Source organism: Accipiter gentilis, chromosome 11, assembly GCF_929443795.1.
Source record: "Accipiter gentilis chromosome 11, bAccGen1.1, whole genome shotgun sequence".
In the NCBI taxonomy this organism is placed as follows: domain Eukaryota; kingdom Metazoa; phylum Chordata; class Aves; order Accipitriformes; family Accipitridae; genus Astur; species Astur gentilis.
Genome location: NC_064890.1, coordinates 11,499,926 through 11,522,022, shown reverse-complemented (window position 1 = coordinate 11,522,022; position 22,097 = coordinate 11,499,926). Strand labels below are relative to the sequence as shown.

The following is a 22,097-nucleotide window of genomic DNA, read 5'->3' as shown; positions in this document are numbered from 1 at the left end:
AAGATACTCTTCTGCATGAGGATATGTATTTATTCATGCAAGTTATTTCCAACAGACTGGTATTTATATTTTGAGACAGCTAAAGTTCACATTGCCTTTTATAACTGTGTTTTGTAATTTGCAGATACCTAGGTAGTGCATTTTCAAAAATCTTGACCATCACTTGGGTATAATCAAAATATATATTGCTTTCTGCAAAAAGAAGCCAAAATGTCATTTTTTCCTTTTTCAAGTATTGAGTTCTATGGGGACAGTACTAAGCCCTTCTGGGAGGGCCAGATCCTGAGTTTTCTACCAGATGGGTATATCGGCAGGAAGGCTAAGTGTTTATACAGAAACATGTTTCTTCAGGTCATACAGAGGGGTAGAGAAGAGGAACAAAGGACATTTCCCTCTCTGGATAACCCAAGAAGGCTAATGTGTCTGCATGGCACGGGCTTCTCCCTCCTTTTGTATTTGAGCAATAAGGGAAGTCGGATGAGAGCAAAAGCCATGGGTGTTTTCTGTGGCAGCATGGCTTTGTACCATCTTTCTTTTTTCCTACAGGCTCTAATCAAATGTTTATTAAGTACCTCAAATTATGGCCTACCAGCATAAGCAAATTGTTCCAAAATGTTAAATAATGTAACTTTTCCATGAAGGGTTTCTTTTGGGAAACTAAGTGAAAACTATAGAGAACTTAATATACCGACAATCTTTCAAGAAATTAAAAGAGCAAAATGCAAACTAATATGTATTTATGTATCTTAGAGTAAAAGCTATGAGTGTAGTAAGTATTGGCCTAATCCTACAAAACTTGTTCCTCCCATAAAATTTCAATTGACCATGTTAAGGAAAAATACAGGGTGCACTCTCAGCATTAGAAAGACTCAAACCCATTTTTTATCAGGTGGTAACTAGTGACAGGGTGAAGAGAAGTGCAGTAATATGTCTGGAAGGTAGAGCTCCAAGATTGCCTTCACCCATATTATCTAAATTAGCTCACCTTCCCCGAGGAGGACCTGAAGTCATCCAACACAGTTAAATGTACTTTGAACCCCATGACTTTATTAGAGATATTTTTTTAAGAAGCTAAATCTGATCACTGAACAAAAGGGCAGGTTTTATTTTTTTCACTCACTGTATTCCCAAACATGAGAAAATACATAGCTGGAGCCAAGGTACGTGAGAAAAACAATGAGCCAGCCATGGGTACAACTACAGGAGACATCTGATCTTTTAAGCCATGCCATGGCTTTAAGTAGCTGCTTCAGTTTTCATAGGATATTAATGCATGCCCAATTATTTCTTTAAGCTTTTGGCATGATCAAAATTATATCAATCAATTGCCAGCATATACATACCAATGCTTTGCATTTTCTTATTTTTTTAAAGAGCTAGTGTATAGTGCCATGTTAATCTTTGCATATTGCAGTTGTTAGCAGAATTGTACAATACCAGCAGAGTTGCACATTCATCGGTTTAGCTGTCTTGCAATACTGTTTAGTTCTGAAAACTAGAAAAAAAGCGCAAATCATATTTTGCATCAACACTATGCTACACTGTAATATTGTAATTTACTGCACCAATCTGTATCACCAATGAGGTTGTATAAAAACAACTTCTAAAATTATTATTCACAATCAAGTATCAATGTGCATACATATAGATTCAAGGCTCCCCATTTGTTTAGATTTTTCCTAATCTCAGCAACCAGGACATTTTGCTGTTAAATATGCTATTTTCAATAATAAATAGCTACAGCAGAAGTTTTTATACTGTGGGTGTTTTTATATGAAGGAAACAAAGGGGGAACCTGATATGAACCTTAGAGAACATATACTTCCAAAAATAAATGTGTTAAATCTGATTTTTATATACTTAAAATATCTGTACACAGGTTTTCATGTGAGATCACTATTCTGTAAAAAATCCAACTCAACCCTTTTGTTAGGATAGCTAAATTTACCCTATTTTCTCAGCGTTTTCATTGCACAGTATATTCAGAGCTCTGTTTCATAATATAATTTAATATGATTTGATTGCAACACATTGCAATGTTCAGTTTCTCACACAATAAAAGATTCACTCAGTTACCTTTTCAATGGACTATACTCTACCATCAAAGAAAACAAACTGAAAAACAATAACATAGCATCATCATCATGCAAAATACCCTTGGAAACCAACGTTCAAATATCACAAAGACATTTTTTATTCACAAGCATTTTTGTTTGAGCCTTTGAAGGATTCTACTAGCTTTATATATAACTGCATTGTGAAAAGGAGGTGAATATTACATTGAAATTAACATTTTTCTGACAGAAGATGACACCAAGTTTAAGATGAGAATCACTTTTTAGTTAAACTCTCAAGCACCTTTATATTTTTAAAACCAGAAGTTTCCTTCCTTCCTTTCTTCCTTTAAACTAACAAATTATCAACCTACCAAAACTTAGCTGGCTACACGATTCATTTTGGAAGAACGAACCACTCATCATAAAGCATTTTAATCATGCTGAACTTCTGATGAAGACTAGCCAATATTTTCATTTTACTCAACTAGTTTGGACAAAACTGATGTTCAAAGCAGCCAACATGGTGCTAGTAATAATATTGGGGAGTGCATTTTCTTTTTTGTGTTTTGTTTGTTTCTTTTTAAGTAACTGTTCATGTAAAAGAATATAAATCTTCCAGATATCCAAAGCTGAAAAGAAATGAAAATCATATACATAAGCTGTTGTTAGGGGAGCCCTTTTACATGAAGTCATCAAGATTACAACAACAAACAAACAAACAAAAAAATAATCTTAGATTCCCCAATGGAGCACGTACAGAATTCTGTTCGGATGGCATAGATGATGCAGCATTCACACACGTTTAAGGATCCGACACTCCAACATGCAGCCACCGTGGGTGCCTTTATGAGTCTCACGACGAGTGATAACCAGACACGAGCACTGCTGTTCTGCTGCTGTCTGAATAGCTGACCCTTCTTAAAATGAAACTGAGGCTATTGTTTTGGCCGGGTCTTGATTAAGTTATGCAGGTTTTGGTTTAGCAAGGTCATAACTGGCAGTGTCTGCTGCCAGATAACAGCCAAAGCAGGACCAACTGAATTCCTACCATAGACCACAGTGATGGACTCAGACCAGAGACACCACCGCAGTCGGCCGAATCTTCCTGTTGACAAGAAAAGAAGAAACCATTTAACATTAAATACAATTACATTTCCTGAGAAGTAATCTGCATTTTAGTCTTCGACACTTTGAACTATCCTTGAGGCTTCCTTTTTGGTCTTTTATATGTTATTTTGCCTAAAATAACAGCAAAATAATTCCTGGAAGTTTGTCTGATTTTTGATACAAAGAGTGGCATTTACTACATTACCTATAAACATGGGAGGATTAAATGCTTACAAGGCTTACTGCAGTCACTCATCAACGAGATGGGATACTTAGACAATCAAACAAGAAATGCTATGGGATGTATCTGGGGGCCCCAGTAAAACACATCTATATTCCTTACAATTACATCGATTTGGAGATTTCTATAATCACTTTATTGTAAGGAAAGATGGAAGAATGCTTAACTTTTCAAGATTAGAAAACAAATACCAGAATATGTTCATGTCCATTTCATCAACTCGATCTCACATTAAAATGAGTATGCTCTGCAGGTGAAGATATGACCAAAGAGAATGAAAATCCTTTCTCTCTTTCTGATCCTGTATTCAAGTACAAGAACCAAATTTTCTATTGGCTTTTTGTACGTTTGATGCAGCCTGTAGAGAAGACACCCGCCAGTTTGAGGGCTCACTCTGAGCTGCACCGCTATGTCACGCATCAGCGGACCTAACTATTCATTACGCCACACAGCAATCGCACCTCTTTTCCCCATTCCTCTTTACCATTAATTGCTATTATTTGGTCCCACTTTGCCTATAATGCACAATATCTTTCACATTATGGATTTATTCATTAGTCCGGCTGAAATACATTTGATACCTGTTCTGGAGTCTGTAACGTCTTTACACCTTGTTTCTCAGGACTGATACAATCTACGTTTAGCTGCCTAAAACACCAGGACGATGTTCCAGCCATCCCCTGGACTGCTCTGTCCACTGAGTCTGAGATTCATGGGTAGCTCTGAAGGCTGAAAATATTTGGTCTTCCTCTTATTTTCACTGTATTCTGTACCCATAGTATAAAAAGACATTTCCCATTTTCCAGGAGATGCCAAGCCTCCAAGGGCAAGACAACAGTGTAGATGGGAAGGGACGTAGGTACACTAGGAATTGGGGAAACTTCTTAAACAGGAGGAACGTGTGCAGGGAAGGAGAGACTGCACCGTAACAGTAACAGCACCTGGCTGTTGGCACAGAATTTAAAAAGGTGTTACAACAGAAAGGAGTAGTACGGGTAGTCTGTAAAGGATAATACAAATTGTAATAGCTTAAAAGTATTACAGGAAAAGGTAACTGTGATGGAATCTCCATGGGTAGGAAAATGCAGAGTCTAATAATAAAAATGTAATATTAGGATTGCACTGTGGACCACCTGATCAAAGTGACAATATCAATCATTAAACGTTATGTGGGATTAGAGAAGGCACATAGAGACTGGATTGATGCCTTATCAAAAAGAGATGTAGAGATCCCATTTTTGGATATGATAAATGACTGCCTTTTGGAACAAACAGTCTTTGAACCTTTAGTGGTGCATGGGGCCCTCTTCAAAATTATTAGTGGAGAGCTGCTCTGTATAGCTCTAGTATAGTTCTAGTAGTTCCTTAGACCACAACGCAATAGGATTTAGCATTGTTGTGTGAGAGATCAGGCCAAACAAATCCAAAACAAAAGGTACCAATTTCAAGAAAGGGAACTATATGAAAATTACCAAAAGCAGTTAAAAAACCCCCGACAACTCCAAAGCCAAGAAAAGAGGAAAAACACCTGAACAAACAAAAAACAGAAAGCAGGAAAAAACCTAGAAGCATCTCAAAAAGCAAGTCCCTCACAAGAATCCAGAAGAATATTTAGAAATATTGCATTAGATATGCAGTTTAAATGAATGGCACAATTAGAATAACCAACCAACCACCACCCCCACCTCCCTCCCCCAAAACCCCAAGCCCCCCCCCCCCAAATGAAAACCCACCAGCCCCCCCGCCAGAAAAAAACCCAAATAAACCCAAAATCAAATCCAAAACCTCAAAGAAATACCCCTGCATGAATCAGTAGGGAAATTAAGTACACTGTCATAGGGAAAAAATCAGTATTTAAGAAATCGAGTTTACTCAAGTGGGCCGAACAGGAAAGCTCATAACAATGGCAGATTAGATATAAACAGGAAATTAGAAGGGCTGATAAAAAACTTTTTATGACCTCCCTGCAAAATATGCTGAAAATGATAGCAGAAAGTTTTGAATAAATCAAAAGCACAAAGTCAAATGCAGAGTTAAGGAAACTGCTTGATAACAGTTGTAAAGAGGGAACTTGGGGATTACAGGGCATAGCAAAGGACTTCAATGAGTTCTTTGTGTCAGTTTTAAGGGGTGAAGGCTTTAATGAGATTCCCACCACACACAATACATTCTTTAAAGCGGAGAGGTCAGAGGAATCAGAATCAGTTTGGAATAAATATCCAGAAAATCAGATAAAGCAGACAAATTAGACTCAACACATCTTCAGGAATTATAGCATTCACCAACAGTCTCCTTTAGAAACTTGGATATTAAAAAAAACCCCAAAAACACAAACCAAAACCCAGCATTCAAGTTCTTCAGAAAGAAAAGAAAAAAAATTAGTCTTGTCATAAAGCAAATAGCTTATGTTAGCTGCCATTCTGTATCAGTAGTAGCCATTTCCAGACATGTCTCTCTCATCTGTAGCTTTATAATTTAGTTCTATAATTTTTGCTTCAGCTTTTTTTTTTTTAGTTGATTGCACTCTAAAAGTTCAAAATTCCTAAGGTTTACGGTCAAGAAGTAAGTCATAAGTGAACTCTGCTGCACCAGATTTGGAGTAGGATGCTAAGATTTGAAGATGCACTGAACTTTCTGGTTTATTTAGTTTGGCTCTGTCACTTTTTGCATCTGCATTGTGTCTTGTCATGTAGCTTTATTTCTATTCAAAGCACCTAAAAATAACTCTGCTTCTTCCTCACAGTGAGTACCATCAAAACCAGAATGATCAGTAAAGGTTTCTTCTCACATGAATTCAATGAACAGTACTTCGTGTTACCTCTTGGTATTTAAGATTTTTATCACTGAAATTACTTAGAAGAATCATCTTTGAAGAAATAGTTTACAGCATGAGGTTTAAAATTTTCCAACAGAGGGGAAATGTCTGGAGACTAAGTTAGAAGCACACTGAAGGTCTTAAAATTGTGCATAATAGGAAGGGGAAAATATCATTATAGTGAAAACGGCATCCAGTATGGATACAGAGTAGATGGACCTCCACATACAGAATTATACAGTACTCAGCTTTCATGTCACCACTGCATTAGATCAAATATTGTGTAAATTATGTCGATGGATTAATCCTACCACTATGTGTACTTGAAAAAACTCTTCCATTCTGTTGCCCATTTCTATTTGCTTTCTGAATGTTTTTCTTAAAACTACACCACCACAATTTATGGGCACTGCTTTTACATTCAACAGTTATACCATGTAATATTCCTATTGGATTGAAAAGAAATATTTTAATATCTTTTGCTCTCTCCCTAAGACTACACAGAGCAGTTTTTAAAGGATTAACAACTTCACAACAGTGGAGAATGTCTTGGAAGCCTCACACAGGAAGCTTATGCATCCATCTTCTTATTATGAATGACAGTTAAACTGTACTAGACAAAAGTACACAAGGTTTAAACACATATTTCAAGGCTGGTGAGATTTTAACCTCATATTGATCAAAGTCACATTGAATTTCTGAGGTTTGTAGACCAATTTACAGTGGTAAACCAGCAGTTCTGCCAACAATTTCTAAATATTCTCTCTGGAATCAGTTATTCTTTTGTGTCCTAAGCCAAGACAAAAATAGTAGTGGCAAAGAAGGTACAGTAAATCCTATCTAAATTACTTTTCCTCCCCAGCACTGCACATTGTAATTTTCTTGTGTGCTTTAACTGTTGTGAAAATTACAAGAAATGTAAAAAAATAAAAAGAAAAGAAAAGAAAAGAGAAAGTCTGATTACATGCTGATTTACATAAATTCAAAAAAGCAACACTTTTATGAAAATGAATGGGATCCCATCGTTAATTTGGAACCAGATTGAGCAAAACATCAGTTTTGAATGGTCTTCAAAATGTCTTTTTTGAAAACACTTCCCCTATTCCTGAGCTTTAAGAAAACTACTCAATTGTTTCCTGTAAATGTTGGGTTTGAGATTTCTAATAAAATTTCTTATAACAAATTATATAGCATCATTTTGTCTTATCTTTACCTTATCTTATCTTTACCTCTGCCAGTGCAACTAGACACTAAACTATTTTTAAGCAGTTTCACTGGAATTTTCTGGCCCATGACATTAGTCACTACTACGTTAGTCACAGAGAAAACCTGAATAACCAACAGATCCATTGGGAAGTCCTCTCTTTGTTGTCTTAAAATAGTATTCTGTATGTTATTTCTCTTTGAGGAGAGAAAGAATTGGAAAAGAAATTGGAGACAATCCTCTCTAGCCAGTTTCATTTCATTAGAAGCGTATCACATTGCTTGCATTAATAAGTCACATGTCAAATTTCCTTGCATGTTTGAGGTAGAGAAGCATCAAATCCAAATGTCATCTCCTTCACGTCATGCCTTACTATAGTAACTCTAGAGAGAGTTATTTTACAACATCACACACTGTGAAAATTATTCAGCACTTGCAGAGTGGAAACGAATGCTTTTATAAAACCGTATATTCATTGTTAGGTATCAAACCCACATACTCATTGCTATATATCAACATTTCCTTGAAGGCAGGGACAGTCCAAAATTTTGAAGACACGCATGGAAATATAAATACATATATACATACACATACATGTCTATGTCTATAAACATATTTGCTACTCCTTTAGAAGTATACTATAACTATTTAATGTACTAAAACTTCATCTTGAAACCTTAATAATTTATCAGAACCCATTCTGCTACACTGACTATAAAAAGAATAAAACAGCAACAGCTGCCAAAGAGCTTCTGAACTGGCCTTTGATATCAACTGGTTACTTCAAAATTTACACCTTGTATAAGCATATATTTTAAGTGCTTCACGTTGCACTTAGCGAACACCTTTGCTTTTACTGAAGAGTCATTTCAAGTTCCAATGCACGGTCTTTCAGAAATTTTGTGTTTCCCTCTTTTGTGTGGACTGCCACACGAAGCTGCCAAAGCTGTACAGCTCCCCACACAGAGATCAGCGACACAGCCAATCCCATCAAGATGTCTACAGTTGTCTGGGCTGCTAATCACCCTCAGAGCTCCCACTGACATCCCTGGGAGCTGATGGAAATAAGACATTCCCAGAAGGAGCTAAAAACTTGTAGAGTTCTTCTCTTTATTCTCAGCTATGGGAAACAAAACCAGTGTGCACGTACAAAGTAAGAGCAAGCTATTCAAGGGGGTGATAAAGACTATTTTGTTATCCTTGATGAAAAAAGAAAACCAAAAAAACCAAAACAGCTGCCGTTATTGAACCTGATCAGCTGGTTTGTATCTGTGTTGGCTTCAGTGATTTTAATAAAACTACACAGATTAATTTCCAGTGAGAACTCATTTCCAAAATCACGAAGTTATTAAAAACAGCATGGATGAACTAAATTACCTTTCTAACTTTCTGCTGCCAAAAGTCTATCAGCTAAAATTATATTTAGTGGGTTTCCCAGTATTTTGGTTTGCCTTCTTGAGCAGAAAGACCATTTTGGACACAAAGAATTCAGCTCAAGGTGGGTCTCTGCTGCTTTATATACATTGCACAGTAGCCTTTTAATTAAAATAAGGTTACCAGTAGAGCAAATTGCATGAGTAAGAACATGAGATGTTAATCTTCTAGATTTTAATGTGAAATACCACTGGCTTGGGAGAAGGGACTTTCACCCTTCCTTACAACCTTCAGCCATGGCTGTGCAAGTGCCTAGGTCTGCTAGTAATTAGATCATTTAAATACAGAACAGGAAACTTCAAAATTACTCAAATACAGCTGTTAAACAGAACTTTTCAGTTTTTTTCCACTGATGTTTGAGTGATATTAATTGAGCCTTCACCCAAGTATAAAGAGAATATAAATTATTGAGAAAATGAGTATTCTAAATTGTTAGATTTTCAGTATTTTACTACACTAACTGTGAAAAATGACCTCTAAGTGCCCATTTCTGCCACTCATGTTGGCTTTACTTTGATAGCTATGTTAGTATCTCCCTCTAGTGGTTTTCTGAGTAATAATATTGATCAGAAAGCCCTCCAGTGTACAAGGTCATGAATTTTATTCTCTTTAGATCAGCAGTTCTCTTGCATACATGTCACTAGCACAGCAGTGCACACTCTCACACCATTAAATGCAACAAAATCTAAAATGTCAAGGCTTTCATTATGAACCCCCGAGTCTGCACTAGTTCAACATGCAGGACTCCATGTATCCATGTATTTCACCAGAAGGAAAAAACCACCATCTACTGCAATTAGGCAATGAACATGTTTAGCTTGGAAAAAATTAAAAAGTAAAAAATATGATTTTACTGAATTCATAGTTTAACCAAATTGATGCACACTATTACCTTCCATCAACACTTGTGTTAATTTGAATGCGGTGAAAATTCCTTACTCTTCCCAATAGCAACACTTACCCTTGCTATCCCTAAGTACAGCTTTATTTTCACAGGTATTATAGTCTCTCGTAATTACTTTGTACCTTTGTTTGTGCAGAAAACGTTCTTCTTCTGTTTCATTTTAACAGGGACAAGGGAAAAATGTTTTGAAGGGAATGACACTGACTCAGTTGGTACATGTGCAATCTCAAAGAGCCAACCATATAAACCCAACAGGTTCCCGTGTCTTTGTATTTGCTATGGGAGAGGCCCTTGTGTTCTGTAATTGTGATTTATAAGGCTCCAGACAGAGTTTTTTCATATTTAATTTCCCTTAATATTGCAAGAGTAATTTGCTCCAGATTGCTGCTTTTGGGACTCGCTTCATTCTGTTTTCTTTTGTATGCTCAGTAAGTAAAAAAGTCTGCTAATTTTTTAAGCCAAGAACAAAACAAAAAATTAGAGAAAGTAACTGACCATCCACACCACATGAAAACTTGCAGAAAAATGAAGATAGGAGCGGACGTCATGGCAGAGGCACGACTCGTTGTGCATATAGGCTGATCCTATTAATAACGGGCAAAGTAGCAAGTAGAGGAAAGGAAAGAAAACACAGAAAAAAAGACATACAAGATGAGATATCATGCAGATTGCTGGCAGTTAGCAGAGTTAATGTGAAAGCATCCACCCAAGAGCAAGAGATTCACAGCAAATTTTGCAAATAAACTTAACCAAAACAATCCACTGTTACAAAACACATGACTTACACACTGATTAGCACATCAAGCTAGTGAGCAAGAGTTTGTACTTTCACACACAATCGTATCAGGATGATTTGGAATATTTACAATGGCCAAATGGCTTTTGGATGTTTTTTTCAACTTTGTTTAACCTTTGTTGGCCAGTAAGCAGACCTCTGTTTTAAAAATGAAATTTGGTTACTAGAAAAATGCATTGAATACCGACTGTCCGGCCTTTTTTAACACTACTGACATCTCAGTAATTGTGCCTCATTAAAGAAAAGCAGAGAATATACTGGAACAAAACTCGGTATACAGCAGCTATAGCCAGCTAACTGCACTAGTGTTGGATAATCTTTCCTTTGCAGAAATGGGATGAGGCATTACAAATGCATTTAAAAAATATTTATTATATATAATGGCAGGTACTTCCCTGTTCAGTACTTTTTGACTTGAAATTTATTCTGAACAATTTGAATTCAACATATCCCCTTTCATACAGTATTTTGAAAGGTAAGACAGAATATATTCAAAATAATTTATATATGTGGCACAGATATGATTTTTCTCCTTCAAAACTGTAAAGTATACAATACAGGGAGTACTAAACAGCATAGTTCTGCTGATTTCAGTAAAGAAATGCACTTTTATACCTGTTAAGAATGTGACCTAAGATCAATACACATTTGGATAATTTCTAAGAGGAACAACTTCATAAACCAGATATACAGTTTTCAATCGTTTAACAACACCTTAAATAATATTTGGAAACTCTAATATAAAAATATTACTTCTAAATCAGGATTATCATCTATTCGTGAAAGACAGAGAAGAACTGAATTTCACAGCATTGTACAAGAGACCATCAGTTTTATGCTCGCTGATGGTTTTTTTTTTGTGGGAATCGTGTGTGAAAGTGCAATGGTTATAGGAAAGGCAGATAAGAAAGCAGCTGTTAATTTTATGTTAATCATGGGATACTTGAAATAGAGTGGCTATGGTCTAGAGTGAACAGTATGTTTAGTGATAGATAGGTTATCAGGCATCAAGGTACTCTTAAACATAATTTTCACTGCTCTTCTAAAACAGCTCTACAATTGTTTTTAAAGATAGTCTTAAAAGTCTTACAACTTCAATTTTACCTGTTTGGCTTCATCAAAACAGACATCAGGACCCTTTCTGTATCTAGGTTGTTTGACCATTTCACAAGGATTTGGCCCTTCATCTGTTTCTCTGGTTAAGGAGCATAACTGTTTTTTGTGCATCGTACATTAGCAGGATTAACATTCTGTTTTTACTTCTGAGAGAGAGGTTTTATGCTAATTCAGATAGTATTGAAATAAACATCAATAGTCACAGTTCCTTGTTCAAATTAAAGAAAACCAACCCAACCCAACTGTCCAGATAAATCAAAATCAAATACCCTTTTTTTACACTTTTTTAATCAAGAAAATAAACATCCCACATGACTTTTTAGAAGCAGTACTTCCAGAACCGTACACAAAATAAAAATAAAAGCTGAGGTTTTTTAAGATTTTCTGTATTGCTTTTATTACCATTGCCTAAATATTACAGAAATTATTTGATGAAGTAGTAGAGTTTCAGTGGTGCTGATTGGTTATAGCATATGTTACCACCGAGTTATTCCCCCAAAATGAAGATACACAGTAAAAGTGAAAAAGCCTGTTTGGAAAAGTAATGGTATATATGGGCTGAAAATTGCAGGAAGGCATATAAGAACTACTGGTTTTACTATGTGTACACCTATATTACCCCCAAAATCATAGACAAGATCATCCCACTGTCAGCTTTGATAGCGAATGACAGAAAACCTAATCAGATCTCATTAGCATTTCAGCGATGAAGGGAGACAGAGAAAATGCTGTCCAAACTAACACCAGAACAGCAGGCTAGAAATGGGAGCAGTGACATGCTCTTAATTAGCTAACTGTAAACACGAGGTACTGCTTTAGCTTACATCTCTGAACTTAAGTATAAATACTATAATTCACATTTGCCACAGGCTAACAAGGGACAAAAGTCATTGAAGCATACTTGAAAGGTACGGGTATGGTAAACTGCAAACCCATCTTCTGTTGGAGCCTGCTTATATTACCATTCAGTATGTTAAGCTTTTTTCATTCCATTCTTGGTAGTACACTCATTACAGCTAAGCTACTGTTTTTAAAAACAATTGAGCACCGAAACTTTACCTATCTTAGTAGCTCTAACTTATACTTGAAGCAATCCTATTCATGCGCTACTGTGGAGTACTACAGGAGCTTCATTGCGATGAGTGGAGATGCCCGATGGAAGAGAAGGCAAGAGGACGGGGAATTGTTCTACAGATCTACATCTGTCTTCATTCAGATGTTATCAGATTCAGCTCCCCTTCCCTCTGCCGGGGCCCAGCTGAAAGGGAAGTCGAAACGTAGAAATATTTTCTAAAAGCCCATGTGCACAAGCAGAGCTGTACCAGCCAGAAGGAAGCAGAGTCTAATAATAACCATCTGAATAGCACCCAAAGGTCACTCTGTCTGCTTGTGTGATGCTATGCTACATCTGCATTTCACAATGTATCTTAGTTATATAAAAGAGAGAATAGCTTAGTACTGCACAGTTGGAACAAAAATAAAATAGTTCATTTAGTCAATATAAGCCCACCCAGCTGCTCTGGCTGCGATTTGAGGTCATTTACTGCTTTCTAGAAGGTTTGGGCCCCACAAGGAAATGCAAATCATGTGCCCATTTCCCATCAAACGTGCTTCATTTTCTATAGCAAGTGCTGTCTATAAATTCAGACAGTGGCAACAGTTAATCAAACTGTCATGGACTGGAGCCCATTAGAATATTTGGCTGTGTTTACATAGTTCTGTGATGACATGGATATTGCTTCCACCCCAATGTAACTTCCTTTTCAGCCCAAGCGTAGATGGAATTCGAGTTTTATTAATGTAGCAATGAGTGCGTTGCTTTTGCCACAGAAACAGTCATCTCTACTACCACCTGCTTTTCTTTCAGGAATGGGAGAGGCTGTCTCAACTAACTTCCTGACATGGACAAAGGAATTACTAATCGTTTTCCATATTCTGTCATAATAATACAAATTATGATTTGATTTACCATCTCTGGCATGCTATCCTCAAGCATATATAGCAGAGAAAAATTGAGGTGAATTTCTCCTGGCCTAGAATATGTGTATGTTGGTTTTATGTATTTCCATCACCATCACCCATAGGTAGCTACTGGAGTGAACAGGCTAAAGGCACAGAGATTGGCATGAAAGTGGTTGTAAATTAGAGTAACTTTTCACATGCTTTTAATTTTAATACATGTGTTGCAAGGGCTCCACTCAGTATGTATGCCACCTATGTCTCCAGTCAGCTCTGAAGAAATTCTATGATAGGAGCTGGGTAAATTTTAGCCTTTGATGGTTAAAGCGGTTTCCACAAGAAATAAGCAGTTCTTACTGGCACTGAGCACACACTAAAGTTCCTCCATCACTTCACCTCCGTGTTGCAGGCATCAGTGCAGCATCCCAACTTTTCAGGACCAAACACTCTTACCTTGGTGTCACCTTTTTCTGTTATTTCTCTAGACAGGCATACCCTTGTCTTTTCTAAAGGCTGAACAAACCCAGGACTCTCAGGGTCCCCTTGCCTGTCCTGTGCTCCAGCTGCCAATCACCTTGGCGGCACTTCACTGGACTTCCTCCAGTACGTCAGTGTGGTACTGGGGAGCCCCAAACTGCACACAGCACTCCAGATGTGGGCTGACTACTGCTGAGGAGATGGGATGGATCAATTCTCCCAACCTGCTGACTATACTCTAGCTAACATAGTCCAGGATGTTACTGACCCTCTTTATTGCAAGGCATAGTGCCAACTGATGTTCAGCTTCTTGCCCATCATGTTCCTCGCTCAAGTCCTTTTCTGCAAAGCGGTTTCTAGTCGCTCTGTCCAGCTGCATGTCGTTATTCTGTCCTGGATCCAAGACTTTGCATCTGCCTTTTGGAAACTTCATTAAGTTCCTGTGAGCCCATTTCTATTTAAGTCCTCACAACTAACAGCTTTGCTCTCTACCTCAATGACTGCTGCCTCAGATGATTTGTGGTATCACCCACAAATATCTGCTGCTTCAAGTTCTCCAGTGGCAATCATGCTACTAATATGTACATAAACAGGCCATTTTTTTCCAAATATATTCCAGTATATCATAGCCAAAAATCAATCCACACTACTAAATAATGTGATTTTAAAGGATACCCGGCTTCTCCGCTTGCATCAGTGGCTTTGGGTCACAGGAGCGGCACAGCAGTTGGCTGTCACTAATAATGAATACTAGATTGGTGTTTGAAATCTTCTCTGCATGATAAAGTCTGGAAAAAAAGCCCCAAAACCCCTATGTTTAAATGAAGCAAGGAAATCCATTCAAGAAGGAATAAAAGTAATCCAACTTCATAGATTTAGTCTGCCTGCTACTGTTTATCTTTTCCATTAATGAACAGCAAGAAACATTTATAACAAATTTTGTAATCTTTTCGTCATTTCCACAGTTTCCCCTTTCAACTAGATGACTTAGTGGGGAAAAAAGGAAAAGAGCATAAAGTGACTTTAATTGAGTTAATAGCTAAGTCTGTACTGCTACAACAGTAGCTGTACTGAGAAATAAAATCAGTTCAGCATCAATTCTTCCCCTGACAACACTGAGAAAACCCCCAACCACAAAACCAACCAACCAACCAAACAAAACCCCAACACATAAACCTGTCTGTAAGAAGGGTGAGAAAGAGCTTTAGGGTATGTATACTATGTATTGGATGTGTGTTTGTTGTATTTTTACGTACATGTAATTCCACAAAAGGCTTTTAAGTTAGTAGGGTCATTTTCAATTTATAAATAATTGAATAGGCAGCATTATACCTTTAAGCTATAGATACTACACTTCATGCCTTAGATACTAAAGGTAAGGATATTTCTGGATTTTTCGAGGATAATTTTCATGTACAATTTAAATTTACTGAAAGGCAGGCAGACCTTCAAAAAAGCAGAGAAAGAAATCTTAATATTTCTTAGTCATTAATAAAAAACATTCTACCTGTCAAAGAAAGGTAAATTTTGGACAATCTAATAGGTTAATTGCTTTTAGTGAATTCTAAATACATTTTCATACACATATAAAATAACAAGCAAGTCTTTTCACATAGGTGGTTACCACTCCATATAAGCAGAGTTTTATTACTTAGGTGTGAATTGATAGGATTATTTCTGAAATTTCATAGATGATGAGTTTGTACCACTGATTGGGTACAGTAAGAGGACAAAATATCTGTTGATTAAATAACTGATGTTGTGATTACATATCTGGTTGTTTTAACAAGCTTAAATTGTCCTTTCATACTCTTTCCCACACTGTGGCACTATTTTTGCAATATTAGCATAATAATATCTGTAGTCTTTCAGTAAACTGAACTAAAGAACTCTTCTGAAAACTCTCCAGATTGAAAAAAACAACACAACCAAAAACGAAAGGAAAAACCCCTACAAAAACAAAACCAAAAAACCCAGCTTAAAGAGTTCTCTGCACAACCAGGTACCACACATTCTAGCAACATGGACGAGGAAGTATGGAGGTGGGAAAAAATGCCTGCATGTTTTGGTTGTATTCACCGTTCTCCAGTGTCTGTTGTCTTTCTTTCCTGGCTTGAAATACTGTCTTCAAGGAGTTTGAAATCTGACTGTTAATTTTAATTTCTAAGACATTTTCATAAACTCCTAACGTATGCAAACCTTCAACCCAGCAGGCTTTTGTACGAAACACAGAACTAGGTCCAAGTTGCAATGTTTCTGAAGTATCCAATTTTTTTAACATAACATTAAACATCATCTTGAATAGGCACATGGAGCCTGAAGAGTAATTCTTTTAATCACAAAACAAAACAGCATGGTTTGCTTAATAAGACCCACAGCTCATAAATCCTGAGCACTGTTGACTAGAAGGTAAATTTGAAGATAAATTGCATAATCTTCTTGACCATCAAAAATTCCAACACACAACCAGATTAAAGAAAATAAACTCCTGAATATTGCAGAATGCCTTTAAGTTCACATAATAAATTAAAGGAAAACAAATTGTAACAGGGATAGAAATACAATTTTAATGGAGCATATAGAGACTATAAAACAAATATTTGACTAAAATTTTTCTTGAATTCTTTAATTATTAAAATTAAAGTTAATTCTGAACAAATACAAAGAGAATGCAATTTATGATTTTACTGCCTATATACTTCTCTGTCTTGCTTACGTAAGTTTGATGTAAGTAATCAAAAATATGTTTTTTGTTCTTATAATAGTGTAATTATCTTTTGTAAAATAAATGAATATCCAAAGGTTATTATTTATATTGAAGAAATTTTACCTGGAGCAGTTTATACAGTCTACAATCCCACCAAAGGATTTATCATCATTTTCAAAGAAATACTGAGTTTGCTCAGTGATGCAGCTTGTTTTAGGCAGAGCAGCACTGAAATCATCATCTTCCATATCAGCTGACAGAAATAAGAAAATAAATAAATAAACAATGACATTTTTAAGTCACAAATGCAATGGGGACATCCAAATATGGCCCCCAGCCTAGATTCTTACCTTCTACTTCACTCAAAGTTGACTCTTTAACATTCTCTTGACTTACCTGCTTCAAGGAAACGTGGAAAAGTCAAGCTCAAAAACAGCTGCTGTAAGATAGACCTGAACACAGAAAGACAATATATATTTTGTTAAAGGCTCTTTGTCTGCTTTGTATTTTAATGGATCCTTAAAAACTACTCAAATAAGAGTTACTAACAACAAAATCATCATGGCTTATGCTTTTGCCAGTTATTAAAGCTGTGTTTCCTTAAACCTTACAGCTTGACTCTGGTTTTCTTTTCACACTTTCTCCCAGGTCTTCTTTCACACTAATATTTTCTTCTACTGTTGAGATTTGCTATCCTTTGTGCCCATAACTCACATAATGGAAATGTTATCATGCCATCCATGTCCTCCTTCTATACCTCTGCAGGAGGTGGAAGAGGTGTGTTGGCGTTCCTCTAACACTTAAACCAACCAGAACTCTTTTTGAACGCACTCAGGGAAAATGTTCCTGAATTAGATACTTTACACTGATTAAGGTTCATTAAATTGCTGAGGAGACAAACACTGGAATAGTACAAGTATATTATAAAAATCCTTACTGCATCAGTTGACTTTTAAAATCATCTCTGTTCCTGCTCTTGAGGCATGGAATATATTTTCCTCCTAGATGCTGCCTAAATACTTAGGCTTAAAGAGCTCCATTTCTTTCAAATTATTTTTCTTCACTCATCATCATATTTTTCCTATTTACTTGAAACAAATATCAGCTTGCCACATACATAGCCCCCTTCTCATCTACCAACCTGTCAAAACAGGAATTGCAACAGTTATATTCCTTGACTCCCTGCTTCTGCTTAAACCTTCCTAAGTTGTAGTTTCCTGTCATCATGTTTTAGGTTTGCTTCTACCTACAAATATGATCTGATCTCTCCTCATCTCATTGTGTTCTAATGCCTGTTCTGCAGAAAGAAGGAACTGTATAACTTTATTCAACCTCCACGATTTTTTCCTTTTCTCCTTATCCAGCGTGACCCACATGTAAAGAAACTGAATCCGTCTGTCACTTTTCCAGTGAAGGCATTGCCTGGAGGAGCTCTGGATTCACATCCACAGCTTTGTGCCATGAATCATCAGATGGATGAGAAGAGACCTGATGCCATTCAACAGTGATGCAATTTGCTGACAGAAAATAGTAATCCTTCATAAGGGCTTCCCACAGAATTTACTGGGAAACGAGTGAAAAAGGCAGCCTGGGAAAATGGTAAAATCTTCTGAGTTAAAAGAGCATGGAGGAGAAATGATATGTACTCTCTTAACTAAATGCTGATGTATCCCATATCAATTTTGAAAATTATCACTCACACCTTTATCCCACATTGTTGTCTGAAACACTATAGTTTTCTTTAATAACATGGTTTCTCTTATTTCCCTGCATTTGTGTTTGCCAGGTGCCTCACTGAAACCATTTTTGGTCAGTCCTTTTCATTCTGCTTGCTTAATGGCCTTCTCTGCCTGCTTCTGACCTAGATTCCATTAAAAACATGTCTGTAGAAAGTACTTTCATGTGGTACTTTCAAGTTAAACATCACACAAAATAAAACTCGGGTCTAAATTGAGTCCAGACCACTGAGTCTGATTTGAACACTGATAAACTAAAGTTTCTCTGTTTGAGAAGAGCTCAAGTTCCTCTTCTGGATTATTGCCCATCTCCAGTGTTTGAGGTTTGCTGTTGTCCAAGAAAACCAAGATTTTTGCTGTTGCTGTTAACAAAATGTAACTGACAATAAAATCCAACATACAATCTCCATAGCACTATCTGTGAGAAAATAAATATGTTTTGTTCAGCTGCTGTATATTTTAGCTCTTAGCTTAATAAAGTAGGTAATTTACTCCAGCTTGATAATTATTATAAAAAAATAGGCACCATGAAACTTTAGAAAAAGGAACAGATTCCAGGGGGTGCAGTTCACACCAGTGAAAAAGCGTCACATCAGTATCAAATACTTATTCAAATGTGGTGCTGGAGGAAGCAGGTGATAGGGATGTCTATCTACATGGCTCTGAAATAGGTAAAATTATTTCTGTGGCTATTATTAATAATGCACAAACCAAAGTCAAAAGAAAAGAAAGCTCCTAAGTGGATCACTAGTTTTAAAAAGCATCCAGTATTCTGATTGTGAAAGATAAATGTACTTACTGGTGCAGTCCTGCCTCTCTCAAGGTCAATCCCAAAACTCCACAACAGTCCAAATATACTAACTTTTCCCCTCAGCTATAGAAAATGCTAGGACAATGACTATAGAATTATCCAAAATGGTTTATATATATTTGCTTCCTTGAAATAGTTCAGTAGTGCTTTTTGCATTCCATTTCAAAGAACCAGCTAATAATTATCACGAAAACCTTAAACTGAACTGTGCCATCAGATAACATATCGGTTATTCTGCATCCTGAAGCAAAACTTCTTTACATTTTGTAATAGAGAAACTTCTTTGCTCACAAGCTAGTGAGGCTCATTGACAGGGCTTTAAATTAGACTTGAAGGGGGAAGGGGATAATATGAGGCTTGCCTGTGACAAGCTGTGGGATGCTACACCAAGGTTAGAGGGATGGGGTGCTAGTGAGGGCCCTCAGCCTGTGGCTCTGAGACGTGCGGTCTACACTGCAGCACACTTGAAGTCTTACGGAGATGAGCCAGGGGCTCCTGAGGTAAAAGGAGCCAACAGGGAAACACCAGTGAAATACCTCAAAGGAATTAAGGGTTGCTCCTCTAAGAAGGTGGCACGGCCGACAGCCGAGCTGAAGTGCCCCTACACCTATGCACGCAAGACAGACAACAAACAGGAGTTGGAAGCCACCGTGCTGCTAGAAAGCTATGACCTAGTTGCCATTATTGAAACTTGGTGGGACGAATCCCATGACTGGAGTGTGGCTATTGATGGCTACAGGCTGTTCAGAAGGGAGAGGCGAGGAAGGAGGGGTGGAGGCATTGCCCTCTACATCAAGAAATGGATATAGTGTGAAGAGCTGTCTCTGAAGAATAGCCACAAGCAGGCTGAAAGCTTATGGGTAAGAATCAGAGACTGAGGCAACAAGGGCAACCTTGTGGATGGGGTCTACTACGGGCTGCCTGATCAAGGGGAGCCTGTTGACGAAGCCTTCTTACTCCAGCTATGGGAGGCATTGCACTTGCAGGCTCTTGTCCTGCCGCGGGACTTCAACGACCCCATCATCTACTGGAAAAGTAGGATGGTGAGCTATAGGCAATCCAGGAGACTCCTGGAACGCATTGAGCATAACTTCTTAAGCCAGGTAATAGACAGCCCTACCAGAGGGGATGCGATACTGGACCTGTTGGTCACCAATGCAAATGAGCAAGTCAGTGATGTCAAGATTGGAGGCAGCCTGGGCTGCAGTGATCATGCACTGGTGGAGTTTGCAGTCCTGAGGGATATGGGTCAGGGAAAGAGTAAAGTCAGCACCCTGAATTTTAGGGAAGCAAAAGTCCAGCTGTTCAAGGAGTTAGTCAATAGGACCCCCTGGGAAACTGCCCTCAGGGACAAGGGAGCAGAACAGAGCTGGCAGATCTTTAAGGACACTTTCCATAGCGCAAGAGCTCTCAATCTCCAGATGTAAGAAATCAGGAAAGGAAGGGAAGAGATCAGCATGGCTGAATTTCGACCTGCTGGTCAAACTAAAGGGCAAGAAGGAAATGCACAGGCAGTGGAAGCAGGGACAGGTATCCTGGGAAGACCATACGGACACTGCCCGGTTGTGTAGGGATGGGGTCAGGAAGGCCAAGGCACAGCTGAAGATAAACTTGGTAAGGAATGCAGTGAGTAATAAGGGCTTCCATAGGTATATCAGTCAGAAAAGGAAGGTCAGAGAAAGCGTACCCCCCCGATAAACAAGACTGGCAAACTGGTCACAATTACTCAACAACCTTTTTGCCTCAGTCTTCACTGGCAACCTCTCTTCCCACACCTCTCGAGTGGATGGACCACAAGACAGGAACTTCAGGAGCAAAGTCCCTCCCACTGTAAGAGAAGATCAGGTTTGTGACTACCTGAGGAACCTGAACATATGTAAGTCTATGGGACCTGATGAGATGCATCCCAGAGTCCTGAGGGAAATAGCTGATGTAGTTGCCAAGCCACTCTCCACGATATTTGAAAAGTCATGGCAGTCAGGTGAAGTCTCTGGTGACTGGAAAAAAGGGAAACATTGCACCCATTTTTAAAAAGCGTAAGAAAGGAGGACCGTGGGAACTACTGACCTGTCAGCCTCACCTCTGTGCCTGGGAAGATTACGGAACAGATCCTCCTAGACACTATCCTAAGGCACATGGAGGACAGGGAGGTGACTGGAGACAGCCAGCATGGCTTTACCAAGGACATGTCCTGCCTGACCAACCTAGTGGCCTTCCATGATGGAGTGACTACATCAGTGAACAAGGGAAGAGCTACAGATGTCATCTATCTGAACTTTTGTAAGGCCTTTGACACGGTCCCCCATGACATCCTTCTCTCTAAACTGGAGAGATATGGATTTGATGGGTGGACTGTTTGGTAGATGAGGAATTGTTTGGATGGTCGCATCCAGGGGTAGTGGTCAATGGGTCAGTGTCCAGATGCAGACTGGTGATAAGTGGTGTCCCTCAGGGATCTGTACTGGGACCAGTACTGTTTAATACCTTCATCAGTGACATAGACAGTGGGATCAAGTGCACCCTTAGCAAGTTTGTAGATGACACCAAGCTGAGTGGTGCGGTTGACATGCCTGAGGGATGGGATGCCATCCAGAGGGACCTGGACAAGCTCGAGAAGTGGGCCCATGTGAACCTGATAAGGTTCAACAAGGCCAAGTGCAGGGTCCTGCACCTGGGTTGGGACAACCCCCAGTATCAACACAGGCTGGGGGATGAAGGGATTGAGATTAGCCC

At 38.1% G+C, this 22,097-nt stretch overlaps 1 protein-coding gene across 11 annotated transcripts in view; it reads right to left on the bottom strand.

Annotated features, from left to right (window-relative positions):
* Window positions 1-259: 259 nt before the first annotated feature.
* Window positions 260-22,097, bottom strand: part of CACNA2D1 (calcium voltage-gated channel auxiliary subunit alpha2delta 1) — a 427,231-nt gene continuing 405,393 nt past the window's right edge. For 6 of the 11 annotated variants that reach the window (XM_049813813.1, XM_049813826.1, XM_049813815.1 and 3 more), the window contains 6 exons: window positions 17,214-17,269; window positions 16,941-17,070; window positions 14,786-14,898; window positions 11,663-11,745; window positions 10,258-10,346; window positions 260-3,162 (listed from right to left, as the gene is read on the bottom strand). In XM_049813813.1, the coding sequence (XP_049669770.1) occupies window positions 3,126-3,162; window positions 10,258-10,346; window positions 11,663-11,745; window positions 14,786-14,898; window positions 16,941-17,070; window positions 17,214-17,269 (508 nt within the window). In that variant the 3' untranslated portion in view covers window positions 260-3,125. Of the gene's footprint in view, window positions 3,163-10,187; window positions 10,347-11,662; window positions 11,746-14,785; window positions 14,899-16,940; window positions 17,071-17,213; window positions 17,270-22,097 lie in introns of those variants that run through there. The other 5 variants (XM_049813814.1, XM_049813818.1, XM_049813827.1 and 2 more) reach the window with 2 other exon arrangements.